General features: G+C 45.8%; 7 protein-coding genes across 7 annotated transcripts; 2 read left to right on the top strand and 5 right to left on the bottom strand.

Moving 5' to 3' along the window:
* Positions 1 to 179: 179 nt before the first annotated feature.
* VIP1 (inositol polyphosphate kinase VIP1) lies at positions 180 to 3731 on the bottom strand (the record flags this gene model as incomplete). The annotated part of the gene is made up of 1 exon (XM_022606625.1): positions 180 to 3731. The coding sequence occupies one exon, from the start codon at positions 3729 to 3731 to the stop codon at positions 180 to 182; it is 3552 nt and encodes a 1183-aa protein (XP_022463302.1).
* A 943-nt stretch (positions 3732 to 4674) lies between these two features.
* UTP21 (rRNA-processing protein UTP21) lies at positions 4675 to 7491 on the top strand (the record flags this gene model as incomplete). The annotated part of the gene is made up of 1 exon (XM_022606624.1): positions 4675 to 7491. The coding sequence occupies one exon, from the start codon at positions 4675 to 4677 to the stop codon at positions 7489 to 7491; it is 2817 nt and encodes a 938-aa protein (XP_022463301.1).
* Positions 7492 to 7610: 119 nt separating this feature from the next.
* BLS1 (Bls1p) lies at positions 7611 to 7943 on the top strand (the record flags this gene model as incomplete). The annotated part of the gene is made up of 1 exon (XM_022606623.1): positions 7611 to 7943. One exon carries the CDS (start codon positions 7611 to 7613, stop codon positions 7941 to 7943), a length of 333 nt encoding a protein of 110 aa, XP_022463300.1.
* Positions 7944 to 8193: 250 nt separating this feature from the next.
* On the bottom strand, positions 8194 to 8868 carry GAG1 (Gag1p; the record flags this gene model as incomplete). The annotated part of the gene is made up of 1 exon (XM_022606622.1): positions 8194 to 8868. The coding sequence occupies one exon, from the start codon at positions 8866 to 8868 to the stop codon at positions 8194 to 8196; it is 675 nt and encodes a 224-aa protein (XP_022463299.1).
* Positions 8869 to 9291: 423 nt separating this feature from the next.
* On the bottom strand, positions 9292 to 10329 carry DUS4 (tRNA dihydrouridine synthase; the record flags this gene model as incomplete). The annotated part of the gene is made up of 1 exon (XM_022606621.1): positions 9292 to 10329. One exon carries the CDS (start codon positions 10327 to 10329, stop codon positions 9292 to 9294), a length of 1038 nt encoding a protein of 345 aa, XP_022463298.1.
* Positions 10330 to 10451: 122 nt separating this feature from the next.
* SEI1 (seipin) lies at positions 10452 to 11246 on the bottom strand (the record flags this gene model as incomplete). The annotated part of the gene is made up of 1 exon (XM_022606620.1): positions 10452 to 11246. One exon carries the CDS (start codon positions 11244 to 11246, stop codon positions 10452 to 10454), a length of 795 nt encoding a protein of 264 aa, XP_022463297.1.
* Positions 11247 to 11579: 333 nt separating this feature from the next.
* SFP1 (zinc-coordinating transcription factor SFP1) lies at positions 11580 to 13928 on the bottom strand (the record flags this gene model as incomplete). The annotated part of the gene is made up of 1 exon (XM_022606618.1): positions 11580 to 13928. The coding sequence occupies one exon, from the start codon at positions 13926 to 13928 to the stop codon at positions 11580 to 11582; it is 2349 nt and encodes a 782-aa protein (XP_022463296.1).
* Between the last annotated feature and the right edge of the window lie 222 nt (positions 13929 to 14150).

The following is a 14150-nucleotide window of genomic DNA, read 5'->3' as shown; positions in this document are numbered from 1 at the left end:
AGTATATATTTAAATATCGACATTTAACAAACAGTATCTTAGAATTCAGTTTTTTGATCCAGCTAAATTCAATGAGAACAAGTTTGGAAATAATTCACACTCACTCAGCGGTTAAAAATTGGTAAGACGTGTTACATAGACAGTGTACTCAACATGCCGCTCAATCCTTATTTACAAATTCAATTACCTTTTAATGTACCATCGATGGAAAGGTTCGAGGACGAATGCGACATTGTTGCTGGGATGTTGGGAGTGGTTACTCCAGAATTTGGTTCCGGGTTTTTCTTCTCATCAATAGAACCAGGTTTTCTAAAAGTTAGGTTCGGGCTGGTGATATTGACTGGTGTGAATTTCTTTGGCATATTCACTCTTGTAAACTTGTTTCTCAGTTTCTGTTGCACGTAGTCCATATCTAAGTGTTTTGTCAACGAAAGTTTGGGAATGCAGCTGATATAATGTCTCTCATCCAGCTGGACATCTAACGGATCTTGGGTATGGCAACCTGGCGACATTTTCAATCTAATGGAATGTAATTTTTGGCCAGATGCATCCGTACTTTCGTATAGTTCGAAGTTAATTTGTGACAAATAATCAAACTCTGGAAGGGCGTTTCTCGCAATCCTCATCGGGATACCAGATTCGTAAAGAATGTTCAACATTGTGTATATGTGCGATTCCTTGGTAAAATACGCCACACAAGCAGGCGATTCTCTATTTTTCATATCATCGATATCATTCAGAATTTGCTTTGCCAGCGGTAGTGAGGTGAGCAGACCTATATCCAATTTTTCTGCATCCTGAATCCCGTACTCTTTCGGACAAATAAAATCAAACAAGACTTTTGTCAGCTTGTACAGCTCTCTGAGCTGTTTATATTTGTGTTCGTCAAACGGAGACGTTAATTTTGAGTCATCTATTGGCTTCTTACAGCTCTCTAATACCCACCCTAAAGAACCCACTGTTTTGTTGGACAAAGAGTCATTACTGGAATTTTGGTTATCTACTATCTTGAAGTTGTTCTTTGCGAGGACATTAATTGGATATCTATCAACTAACGAATGTCTGTCAAGTTCATTATCAATCAGTCCACTGCGTTCGTGTGGATCGAAAATATTTTTCAGGAAATGTCTATTATGAAGTGCATCGTACTTCATAGTATCATACAACTCTGAGATCTTGGATGGATCGACTTTGTCAACGAACGCAAATTCTTTGAACAGTTTGTCCCACCTCTCTTTGAACAAACTTGGGTCCTCCGAGCAACACCAGTTAGACTGCATGGTGTCAACATCTCTTGTGGCGAAGTTATTGTCCATGATTTTCTTGTGATAATTCATTAATTCGACAACCCTTTTGATCACAAGATAGGGCTGAGGCATCTTGGCAGGCCAGGTGAACTGAGGTGGAGCCTCTTTACCCTCACGTAAAAGTGGTTTCAGCTTCTTTTTAACTTTATCCATCAGGTCCTTGGCAGCATTGCTGTCGTCTAATAAATCTTTTCTGATACTAGTCTCTTCACTACTATAATCGTCGTCACCGAATAAAGCCGCGGCCCAAAATTGTGCAGAGAGCAAAACCCGTCTCTCAGACGACGAAAATATTTTGATGTTTTGCAAAACACTTTTGTTTAGCAAGTCGAAATCTTGGCGCATTTGCTCACCTAATTCGGTAGCTTGCCAACGAGCAGAGTGTGTTGGCTCTCCTCCCCATTTTAGAATAAACTGCACTTTTTCAACGTTGTTATCCTTGTCCATAACAGGCTTCAATTGGATTTTGGTCCCAGGTAGATCTATTTTTTTGCCCAGGGTTTTATACAGTAGGTTCAATTTAGCAATGTCTTCTGCTTTTTCTTCCAAAGCGATAGTTAGTGCCTGTAAAACAATTTTCAGATCACTGACATTTCTAATTACAACCTCTTCTTTGTGGCCCTTTAACAATGAAATGAATATTGGTGAGGTGAAAGAATGCTTGAACTTTTGTTTCGGAGTCCTGTCAGCATGGCGTATGATTGTGACAAGACCTTTAAATACCCATTTTTGGCTTTTCTCTTCCCTGATTTGCGGTAGCTTCCTCTTTTCAACATCCATTTTCTTTTTCGCTTGAATAAAAGTCTCTCTCAAGATTTTGGCACAAGAATCATAATAGGCAGAGTTATCTTTCACGAATGAAAACCCATTGACATCAATAACGTAGCTTTTCCCGCCAACTCTTAACAAATCAAACCCACATATCATCTGAGAGAAGGCTTTTGATACGTGATGTGCAATATCCTTTTCGTCTTCAGAAAGTTCGGTAATGTATCTTACTTCTTTACCGTGCGTATTCCTCCGAACTATACCATCTACCACGGGGGACTTTCTTGTTTCTGCATGACAGAACTTCTCACCAACCGTATATGCCTTAACATCCTCGAAATTATCCGTGTCCATAAACTCTTCGTAAATGTACGACCCGTCCGTTCTAGGATGCAGTAGCGTCGGATCAAACTCAGAAGATTTATTTCCGACCTTCCTGAAAAGCCGACGTCCACCACCTCCATTCTTTGAATGATAGTATATGTAAATGTTGTGGTCCTCCCCATCGACCGGCTTTTCGACAAACGGTTTCGTCATTGTCTTGCCGTCAACTTCCAATGTGTCATCGTCCACCATTCTGAACTGGGGTTCATCCAAGTGTTTCAAGTTGACACCCTTTTCTAGCAACTTTGCCCTCAACTCTTGATTGGCTCTTGGTCCACCGTCCCTCGATATCTCCAATCTGGGTGGTGTTGGTACGTTAGACGCTTCTAACAATTGCAGACATAATCTTCTGTCCCATAAAGCTTTTTGCATAACCAAGTCGTTGATCAAGAACGGTTTCCGCAAGTTAACATACGAGATGGCTTTATCCAATGGGAATCCTGTCGAAAAAAAGGAAATGAGGAAGTCACAAGTGGGCCAGTTCTCGATCGTTTCATCAAGAATAACTTTATCTCCAAAGATGATAGTTTCGAATTCCCCGTTTTCGATCAACCTATTCAGTATATGGCGCATAGGTTTGGACAAAACTTTGGCATCCATCGCACAGACACCAATCTTACCTATTCTAGGTAGCACAGGTTTCGGATGACTTGTCGAGCCCTTTCTAGAGGAGGCTGTGGAACTTGGCGTAGACGGCGCACCAACAGTTGCTACCGAGGATGCAGTTGCAGTTGGTGTGGTAAAACCCGTAGGAGATCCCAGCAGCGAAGAGTTGTTTGTGGTAGTGATAGATGGAGGGAAAGAGATATCTGCGATAGGTTGGTTATCCGACGATAACACACTACTACTTGCATCCAATATTGCAGAATCCGACGTATTCCCAGCGGGCATGGTAAGTATTTCCGGCGAAGAGCCCATGCTCATAGATCTTTGAATGGCAGCCTCGAATTCGAGTTCGTTTAAAGCCTCGCTTTTAGGCAGTGAGGGAGGAGGTAATTTAAGAGACATGTTCTCGCTGTTGGAAGTTTTCGGATTAAATCCTTCCAGGATTGGGGCAATCGACTGCATCGCTTTCTTAGTATTTTTGCTTAAAAGAAGAGGGGAAATCGACGAGGGCGTGATCCCATCATTTCCAGCCGCCTCGCTATTGTAATCGTTCGTGTTTTTCCTAGGAATATCTATCCCAGTCGGTTTTTCGCTATCACTCATGGCCTGTCTCGTAGCTATACCGTCTCCACCCGTTGGCCAATTGCTTTGGGTTTGCTCCTCCATGGCACTTTCCAGTTAGAATATCGTCACTGTATATTTTCCAATATTGAAATAGCATCTTCAGTCACGTGGGAGGCGGAGGACTCTCACTGCGGTATTCGGGTAATGTACCCGTCCGAGGGCAGGATGCGGGCTGAAGGTGAACGACCGTGGCAGAGACGTATCAGGAGAGATATGGTACTTGGGGAACCAATGACTAGGTCATGCTGTTGTGTAGTAGACGGTAATTGAACTAGAATCATGGCCTCAGAAACAGATATTTCCTCAAGAATTTGCAATGATTTAGGGGGAGGAAGAGTTCCGGGTCTCGCAAGCTTATCTTTATCAACCAGACAACTAACGACAGCAGGATAGTATAGTCCCCATAGGGTTGGAAAGCAGAATCATTGCTGGACCTGTAGCGCACTGAAATGGAAGAGACGGTCGTCTACTCCTATCTGCTAGCGCCGGTGCTCTCCCTACAACCTGCATTGGTTAGTCTTTCTGAGTCCAATGCGGAGCAGTCCTTGTCAGTTTGTTTAAAAGCATCTGGCAACGTTTATAGCAGAACTAAGTGGTTTGGGCAAATCTGTATCAAATCTAACTTCCCCAGCTGAACAGTGGATTGACGCTCGCTGAATAAAATCAAAAAAAAACTTGAATTCGAAAAGTATAGAACATCTTTCAATATAGGAAAGAAGCACACAGTGGTGGCTACACCGTCACTATCAATACCACTACTGTACAATCGCTACCAATCGCACCACCAACGACCAGAAGAACCCACTTGGGATCAGACCTTCTTTATCACGTGTATATCTAAACTCTCTGGTGTCTGGGTGTATAAGAACTAAAAATTTTAGTGAAAAATTCTTCCGATGAGCTTTAGAAGAGACCTGCCCATAATGGTGGGTGGTCCGTTGATGGGCTGTCGAGAGTAGCAAACTAAATCAGTGCGATACCCCAGATGACAGAATTGGGCAAAAGGAGAAAATTAGAGAACCTGAGGAAACCGGTTCAAGGTTCGAAGGTCTTCTCTCCGTTCCGGGTGGTTGGTAACGTCAGCAATGGTCTTCCCTTCGCAGTCGGTACGCTGGGATCAACTTACTACATTGTCAGCAGTGTCGGCAAAAGTTTCCAGATATACGACGCTAACAATCTGCATCTCCTGTTTGTATCTGAAGAGGAAACATCCAGTTCCATAACTGCCTTGGCGGCGCACTTCCACTACGTGTACGCTGCGTTTGGTAACTGTGTTGGTGTCTACAAACGTGGGATTCAAGAGTTTTTGATTGAATTGGAATCGAATACAGCCACTATACGGAACATATGTGTTTTTGGTGATTATATGTGCCTCTCAACTGATGAGAATGTTGTTTACGTCTACAAGAAGAACTCGCGGAAGGACAACTTTTCAACGGAATTTTACACTAAATTTCAGATCACGGAACTACAAGGTGGAGATATAGTGTCCTTGAAGCATTTGGCGACGTATTTGAACAAATTGATTGTTGTGACGAAGAACAATATTTTACTTTTCAACATTCGTAGCGGCAAACTGTTGTATACCTCCACAGACTTCCCAGATCAGATATCTGCCGTGGAATGTGCACCAGTGCTCGATATCTTGGCGGTGGGTACAACTACAGGTGAGGTGCTCATGTTCAATGTCAGAAAGGGTAGAACTATTCGTACCCTTAAACTGACCACTGCTGCCGTTTCCACTATTTCCTTTAGGACCGACGGATCGCCACATCTCTGTGTTGGTACCTCGACTGGTGATCTGATTTTCTATGATTTGAATCGTAAAACGCGTATCCATGTTATGAAAGGCGTGCACAGTGAATCTTATGGTGGTGTCACTCATACCTCCTTCCTGAATGGTCAGCCCATAGTGGTTACATCTGGTGCTGACAACACCTTGAAGGAGTTTGTCTTTGATCCATCGTTATCGCAAAATGAGGGCGAGGTTGTTGTCCAACCTCCAAGATTTTTGCGAGGGAGGGGTGGTCACTCGCTACCGCCCTCATGTATTGCATTTGCAGATGATGAATCTCATTTTATCTTATCCGCCTCTAGGGATAGATCTTTGTGGGGCTTTTCGTTAAGAAAGGACGCTCAAAGCCACGAATTATCCCAAAGACTCCAAAAGAAGCAAGATGGGGGGGAGACTCGGCGGTCGCACAATGAAGGAAAGTTCCCTGAAATCATTGCTATGACCATAGAAAACTCGAGGCTGGGAGACTGGGAAAATGTGATCACCGCCCATAAAGGTGAGAAGTCAGCAAGAACTTGGGATATGAGAGCCAAGAGAGTCGGTAGATGGACTTTTGATACAATAGATGGCGGCTTTGCTAAGTCGGTTGCCCTTTCGCACTGTGGTAACTTTGGTTTTGTTGGTTCTTCCAACGGTAGTATAGTCATTTACAACATGCAGAGTGGTATCCTTAGGAAACAGTACAAACTGCACAAGAGGTCTGTTACAGGTATTGCTTTGGATGGCATGAACCGTAAGATGGTCTCTTGTGGTCTAGATGGTGTTGTCGGGTTTTACGACTTCAACAAATCTAGTCTACTAGGTAAGTTGCAACTAGACGCTCCAATCACTTCCATGGTGTATCATAATTCCTCCGATTTGTTTGCCGTAGCACTTGATAATTTATCCATTGTTGTCATTGACGCTGTCACACAGAGAATTGTCCGTCAATTATGGGGGCACAGTAACAGAATAACGTCATTTGATTTTTCACAGGACGGTCGCTGGATTGTATCAGCGTCGCTCGATTCTACATTGAGAACCTGGGACTTGCCTACGGGTGGCTGTATTGATGGTGTGGTTCTCGACAACGTTGCCACAAATGTTAAAATGTCCGCCAATGGGGACTATTTGGCCACCACACACGTTTCCGGGAATGGGGTTTGTATATGGACCAACAGAGCACAATTCAAAGCTATCCCCATCAGAAATATTGATGAAGACCAATTTGCTAGGGCGACATTACCGAACGCATCTGCGACAGGCAATAGTTCGATGTTGGCTGGTGCATTGGATGATGAAGATGTTACCGTGAAGGAACAACACTTGGGTGAGTATGAGTCGGTCGATCAAATTGATAAAGATATGCTCACTCTCTCGTTAGGGCCAAGGAACAAGGTCAATACACTTCTGAACTTGAACACTATAAAGAAAAGATCTAAACCTATAGAACCACCAAAAAAACCAGAACAAGCTCCATTTTTCTTACGGTTAGCTGGTGCAGGTGTTGGCGATGATGCCTCTGGAAGGGAGGGAATTGCATACGAAACGCCTGAACAAATTCAGGAAAAACAATTGAAAGAATCAGCTAAGGTGTCTGCTGAGGATCGTTTAAATGCATTCAAGCCAAGTGGACGCATGGGATTCGAGTCTAAATTCACCAGGCTATTGAGAGAAGGTAACGAAAAGGCGAATTACACTGAATTTCTTGCCGAGTTGGTTGCCCTTCCTGTTAATGCTATTGATTTGGAAATAAGGTCTTTGAACGCATTTGAACCGTTCACTGAGATTGTCTGGTTTATCGAATCGTTAACAGAGGGCCTAAATACAAAGCAAAATTTTGAACTATACGAGGCGTTTATGTCTTTACTGTTCAAGATTCACGGCGACGTTATTCACGGTAACAACTCAAACGTGGGTATATCTGCCGCATTAAAAGAATGGGCGAATTCTCACAAGCATAATGATAAGTTAGACGAGCTTGTGAAATACTGTTCGGGTGTGATCAACTTTGTCTCGACTTCCTAACCATTAGTTCACTAATCTTATATATAAAATGTACCATATAATAAGAAAAATAATTCTTCTGCACGTTATCGAGTGGCGGTGTGTCGAACAAAAGAGGGTTCGACAAGCGGGCACTAAAAATGAAGTACAGCAACAGCGAACTGAGACGGTTGCTCAACCATGTCATCACATCCAAGAAGGATACTGAGCTAGCTAAAACCTTGAAAGAAATAGAATCCAACAGAGACTACATAGATAACGTCCAGTTGCCAAAACTGCTAAAATTGCACGACCACTCGTTCAAAGCAAAATGTGTGGATCCAATGTTTGACCTGTATGAAAAGCATTGTCCCATACTTGAGCATGATGCAAATATACAGAATAGAACCGCATTAGTGGACCGAGATTTGCGAGTGATAGAGATGACACTGGCGTTAATCAAAAGTGGTAAAGAAACGAAGAAACAGCCATAAATGAGGGGTAACGATGCCCTACGCCTCCTTAAATATCTGTACATATATAGCCATCACTGATGACGATCATAGGTATTCAGAGTTATGATATTATGTAGGGAATGCCGCATACCGGTAACAGGCTTAATAGATTACAAATGAGTGGATTATAAGAATCAGATGATGGTAAAGAATATAATTTCAATATTAGCAACCGTCACAGAGGAGAGCTTGAAACTATGAACCATAGAATGGCGGTTCCTGCTCCTTGCTAACCTTTACCTCTTGCTGCATTATCCCACGTTTTCGTCTCTTTCCAGCCCGAGTTTATCACTTTCATGATATCTTCGAGGTTGAGGGGATCTTTCAATGGTCTATCATCCATAATCAACTTTTGATAGATTCGATGGTAGTACTGTTCTGGAATCTTATTAAACATTTCTCTATTACTTTCATCCACCTGTGCAATGGTTTTCTTGGTCCAAAGGTCTCTCCTCTCTGCCCATATCTGATCAGCACTGCAAAAGGGTTCGCCTACTTTTTCTCGGAGTCTTTGACACTCCATGACTGCGTCGTAGTTATCAAACGATACTGGTGCCATACTTGACTCAGAAGTAGGCACAGAAGAATGCACACCACCAGATGAGGATCCATCACGTGAATCTCTTGTATTGGGGACCGTGTGAAGCTCGTCGTCCTGAGTAACCTCGTCTGTCAGTTTTATCTCGTGGGCTGCAGACGGTGTTGATCCTGACAGAGTAGTCACACTATCCCTTGTGGTAGCCGTAGCCACCAAGTTCAACTCTGTCCTCTTTGCAAACTTGGACAAGGCAGTACTACTTTTCTTGCGATAGTCCAGTTTTTTTAGCTTGGAAGGCGGTGAACCCGTTAATGTAGGTGTGACCTCGCTGTCAAACATATCGTCGATCTTCTTATCATCGACCATAGGAATATCATTTTCGTCCATAGAGTTCAACGCCCCGTCGGCAAGCGCCTTCATGACATGTTTCCATTTGGCCCACGTATGCTGCATCGTACTTTTAAAATTTTCTTCGAACTGCTAGTAGCAACGACAACCGTCATGTTATCGAAAGAAAAAGATGCTATCTCCCTCCCTGGGTTCTATACCACGCTATTCAACCCTCGCAGATACCGAACGGCCAACAAAGCAAGCTCAAAACCACTAGGTGGGACCCTGGCCTTGTGTCATTCGGAGGTTGCTGCTGAGTGCGATGCCTTTTTGTTTTCTTTCTGAGCGACATAGAAGAAAAAGTTTCGTCGATAGTGATGGTATGGCGCTGCAGGATGTGTAGCGGGTGCCGGCCGTGAATAGCGTCAAGGCAGAAGCGGGGACCGTCCCCCTGTTGGTTCACTCTCGAAGGGGTACCTCTGTACCCGTTCCGTATCCTTCGTCTCCCTCTCTGAGCAAAACGAAATGTTTTTCTAGCCAGTCTAACAGGTGTGCAAAGCTTTCCAGATTCATTATCTGCTTCAGCAATTTCTTGCGGACTTGCATACTCTCCAGCATGCAGTGAACGTGGTGCAAGATCAGTTGTATGGGCAGACCGTCGCCTACCTCACTGCAATGGTATAGGAATCTCTCTAAACAGCCCCACGGGCATTTATCCTGACCGGAGAACAAGGCAGGGTTCGCCAAAAGTCCGCGGGCTGCCATGACCCCATGAGCACCAGTGATCCTTTGGATGCGTACCATGTCTTCAACGGTAAAGCAATCACCGTTGGCCACTACAGGGGTATCTCTGTCCGCGATACCGTCCACAATGTACTTTATTGCGTCTAGGTCCACAGGCTCGGATGATCGCGTCGTACGGAGTCTCCCGTGGACGGTAATCCAATCTACGCCAGCGTCACACAGCCGGCGGCACAATTTCAACGTCCTCTCAGGGACCTTGTGCTCGTGTATTCTGATTTTGGTTTCCAATCGCAGTTTATCACCGTACTTGTCCTTCACCGTCTTGACCATTTCGACCAATAAGTTCTCAGTGTAGATAAGTGCGCAACCGATCCCCTCACGAACTTGCTCCCGGATAGGGCACCCACAATTGATTCCAATTCCATCGACATACGGGCTCACCATCTCCACAAACCTCATCAAGTCCACGACACTGTTAACGCCGACCTGGGCAATCACTGGGACATCAGCGGAACCGATGCTCAGGTCAGTAAGTCGAGCGTGCTCATTTCTCACAAACTCCCTCGCTAGCATCATAGGTGTATAGGTTATATCAACGTTATACTCCCTGCAAGTCTCTCTGAAAGCCAACTTCGAATACCTAACCATAGGCCCTTGGATGGTTGCTGGTCTGCCATGAGTGTCAAGCCGGGTCTTGATCAAGTGCAAAGGATCATTCCTCTCCGTTAGCACCTTTGGTGGCAACGGAAGCATAGTACAAATTGCGATTTGGTCCCCCTATGGTCTCGAATCCTACGTCTCGAATAAAGCGATGAGGTTAGTGCTTGACACCAATTGCAATTTTTTTTGCTCTCTTTTCATATTGAAAAGAATGTTTAAGCTCGCTTTGGGGAGCGATGGTTGGTATTCTTCAAAACCGCGATGAATGTAGCGACGGATACAACTGTAAACACCAGTAGGATCCCCAGTTGGAACAATGTGATCCCCACCAGGTACGTGATGATCCATCTTTTCAGCATGAAATTTCTCAAACCTTGTTTGAACGTAGCTCTCAATTGGATTCTTGAGTCGGGGTCGAAGATCAGCTCAGAGCTACTCTTGAGCGAGAGAAAGAAATTGTGCGTTTGCGGAGGTATGACCACAGCGTCCTCGACGTCTAATTCGTTAACCCATTGGGTGGCGTACTTGTCCCTCAGTGCCGTGTCTCTGCTTGAAGATAGCAGAGTTTCGACAAAGGCGTCTCCCCTAGCGCAAACAACGGGTATTTCCCTCATAAACATCTTAACATGGTTACTCTCCAATTCTACAAAAACGGTGTGCAACACTTGCTCCTTCGTGGTAAGGCAATAGAACTTGATCTTGAAGTCTAGATTGTACGTAGTTCCCCCATGCAGAAATGTGCGCTGGTTTGTCAACCCATCATTAGCCACAACGGGCAGGTCTCCCTCGCCCATTCTATCTATTTCCAAGCAGAGTGAGCCATGATTGGTTTTGTAGAGTTTGGAGAGTGGGATATGCAGCATTGAATCATTTGGGATCAACCTTTTGTAAAAGTCATGAAACAACAAAGTGGCTAAAGGAAGTACCACGCAAACATGGACTGTAAAAAGAACGAGGCCGTAACTGGCCCATTGTACCCATTGTAATGGTCTCTTTAGATTCACTCTCATTTTCGGTACGGCAGGACTATGGGGATTTGGGTTTGTCCGCACTTGATCGTACACAACCCTCGTTACAGGATAATCATATTGAGAAATACAAAAAATATAATATAGTGGACTGAACAAAACCTGTTGACTAACTATATGAAGACTTTCCTATTGTTCCAGTTACAATAACGCAATGACTGATAGCAGTAGGCGATGGTGATGATGATAATTTTGTTACAACTGTTGGGGGGCAAAAAGAGACAACAACGACACTACCACAACAACTTAATGATTTGGTGTGCATGCTCTCCCCTCCTTGCTCTTTCTGACTTGGTTAGTGGTGGCGGCAAAGAATCAGTGCGTCGAGTGGCCTCTATGGTACTTCAACCCGTTTAGATTCTTGTAGCGCTTTCCGCAAACTTCGCAACGGTAAGGCTTATCCTTTTCGTAGCCCATCCCCTCCGGGTACGGTTCGTTGGAATCTGGGTCTATTATGGTGAACGTTCCGTCAGAATTCTCGTGCAGTTTCTGGTTCTGGTGGCCGTGTGCTCTGTGGTACTTGAGCCCGTTCTGGTTCTTGTACGTCTTATCGCAGCCAATGACCGGGCATTTGAACGGCTTGTGTTCCTCGTGGTCCATCACGTACAGTCGTCTAGCTGGATCGTCGATGTACGCTTGTCTGGGCGGTCTCATTACTGCGCCGTTCGGGCTACCGACACCGTTTATATTCAAGTTCCCAAGCTTGGACGTTCCCTTTGTTCCAAAAGTGTGGTTTGCATCGGATTGAGAGTTACCGTTGTTCGTGAACGAGTTTTTGAGGATGTTCCCAATATCTGCGTTTTTCAAGTCGTGTGTGCTCAAGGGGCTATGATCGTTGTCCTCGTTACCGTTCGAAAGCATGTCTTCGTCACCGTGTTGATCTCTCTCATCGTCATCCTCGTCATCCTCGTCGTCGTCTTCATCGTCGTCGTCGTCGTCTTCCTCTATATCGTCTTCTTCGGCAGCTCCGTGGTTCATTAGCAAAGAGTTGTCGCGATGCGTGTTCCCGCCACTGGCCATGTTTGAGTTGTTCCCGTGGAGCGCGGCAGAGGGCATGACGTGGTTGATGTTATGAGAGAGGCCCATGCCGCCGAGTATATCGTCGTCCATGAAGTCGAGGTCCATGTCGCCCATACCAGCAGACGTGCGCCGACGCCCACTGCCGAGGGTTGACGCTGAATGTACCGCTGATTGCTGCGGTATCGACTGCTCGTTGTGTTGTTCTGCGTGCCGGTTATGCTTGGCGGCGTGTGGGTCGTTGCTCATTGTGCTTTTCGAGAACGAGTAGTTGTTTGAGTTTAGAAACACGTCGTTCGTGGATACGGCGTCCACGAGTTCGTTGTTATCGTTGAGATACATCTGGCCGGAAACGTTTGTGTTTGCGTTTGCGTTTGTATCGGCATCAGGGTCCTTCGAGGCCAATTTCGCGTTCTTGTTTACTGGTGTAGTCTTGAGGGGGGACAGTGGGGACTGGTTTGACGTGTTCCTCAAACTCTGTAGCGACGTTTGCACCGTCGAGCTCTGTGAACTTGTAGTACTGTTGTTGTTGTTGTTATCGTTGTTGCTGTTGTTGCTGTTGCGGCTGATGTGGTCCTCTGAGTCCGTGTTAGTCACTGGGCTCTTCAGCTGCTGTTGGATGATGTGTTTACGGTGGTTGTGCTGTTGCTTACCTGAGACTGGTTTCGTAATAGATTCGGAATAATATTTCTTCCCACCACCAAACTGTTGCGCGACGTTGCTGGAGGACTGGGTGGTGATGTGAGCCTCCTCGTAGTGTCTCAGCAGGTCGTGTAGCCCTGGCAGGGACAGACCACAGCAGGAGTAGTCCTTGCAGTACTGCTGTTCCAAGCTGGGCAGGTACGTGCTGTTGTTGAACGGTGGCGAGTGTCCCGGACCTGCAGCGAGCGCAGCACTTGCATTCGCTGCATTTGCAGCCCCCGTGGCGAGGTTCTTGTTCAAGTTGTTGATGGTAGAGAGTCTTCTATAACTGATCGAGTTTCTACCTGCGTTCAAGTACTTGTTGTTACCCGCAGTGCCGTGTTGGTGTACCGCCTGTCCCTGGTGTTGGTGTGCAGTCGCAGGCACCCCGGGGACATTAGTAGCGGTGTTGTGTCTCATCATGACCTCGTCCCTCAGCCAGGATCCGATGGTGACGGACCCCCACGAGACCCCACCCATCCCCTGCGAGTGGGCGATAGAGTCCCTCCTGAGTTTCGAGAGGTTGACGTTGCCGTGTGGAGTTGTCGGACTGACACTCAATCCCAGATTGTTTGTAGTGGTATGGCTATTATGCGATGCATTAGTGGCGGGGGGCGACAGCGGCAGTTTTGATCTGGATGCGGGGGTCCCCGCAGCAGCTGACCCGAATGGGTCAGTGTAGTGGCTTCTAAAATCGAAGTTCCCAGCACTCCCATATGAGAAATCCATCCCATCCATCGCTGCTGCGTGGCGGTCGTTGTTACCCAACGCCAGCCCGCCACCAGCACCGAGCGCATTACCACCACCACCACCGGACGCACCGTTGGTACCTGCCGCAGCCGCGGCCCCTGGGCCCGACAGACTCGAGTTGTTCCCGTTCGCCGTCGCTGTGGACGTCGCGGTAGTGGAACTCGTGGGCGTACCGTTGAAACTGCTGGGCATAGACAGAGTGCTTGTATAATCCATCACGCTGTTGGGGTTGAACTGTTGTGTGATGGAGAGAGAGTGTGTGTGAGTGTGCAATTCCCGTAAACCCAGTTACTTCGATCCCAGTGCTTTCCCACTTCCTCTAAGTTTCGAGTGTATCTTTCCTTGTCTTTTGGTGACAAAATCGAAAAAAGTAAAAAACAGAGCAGAACACCCACACAGGCCAATGCAGTGCAAGATGCTAGAGGGTCGACCAGACTC

The sequence above is a fragment of the Huiozyma naganishii genome, chromosome 2 (assembly GCF_000348985.1).
Source record: "Huiozyma naganishii CBS 8797 chromosome 2, complete genome".
Lineage (NCBI taxonomy): Eukaryota > Fungi > Ascomycota > Saccharomycetes > Saccharomycetales > Saccharomycetaceae > Huiozyma > Huiozyma naganishii.
Note: the sequence above shows the minus strand (reverse complement) of the source record. Positions and strands in the feature narration are given on the sequence as shown.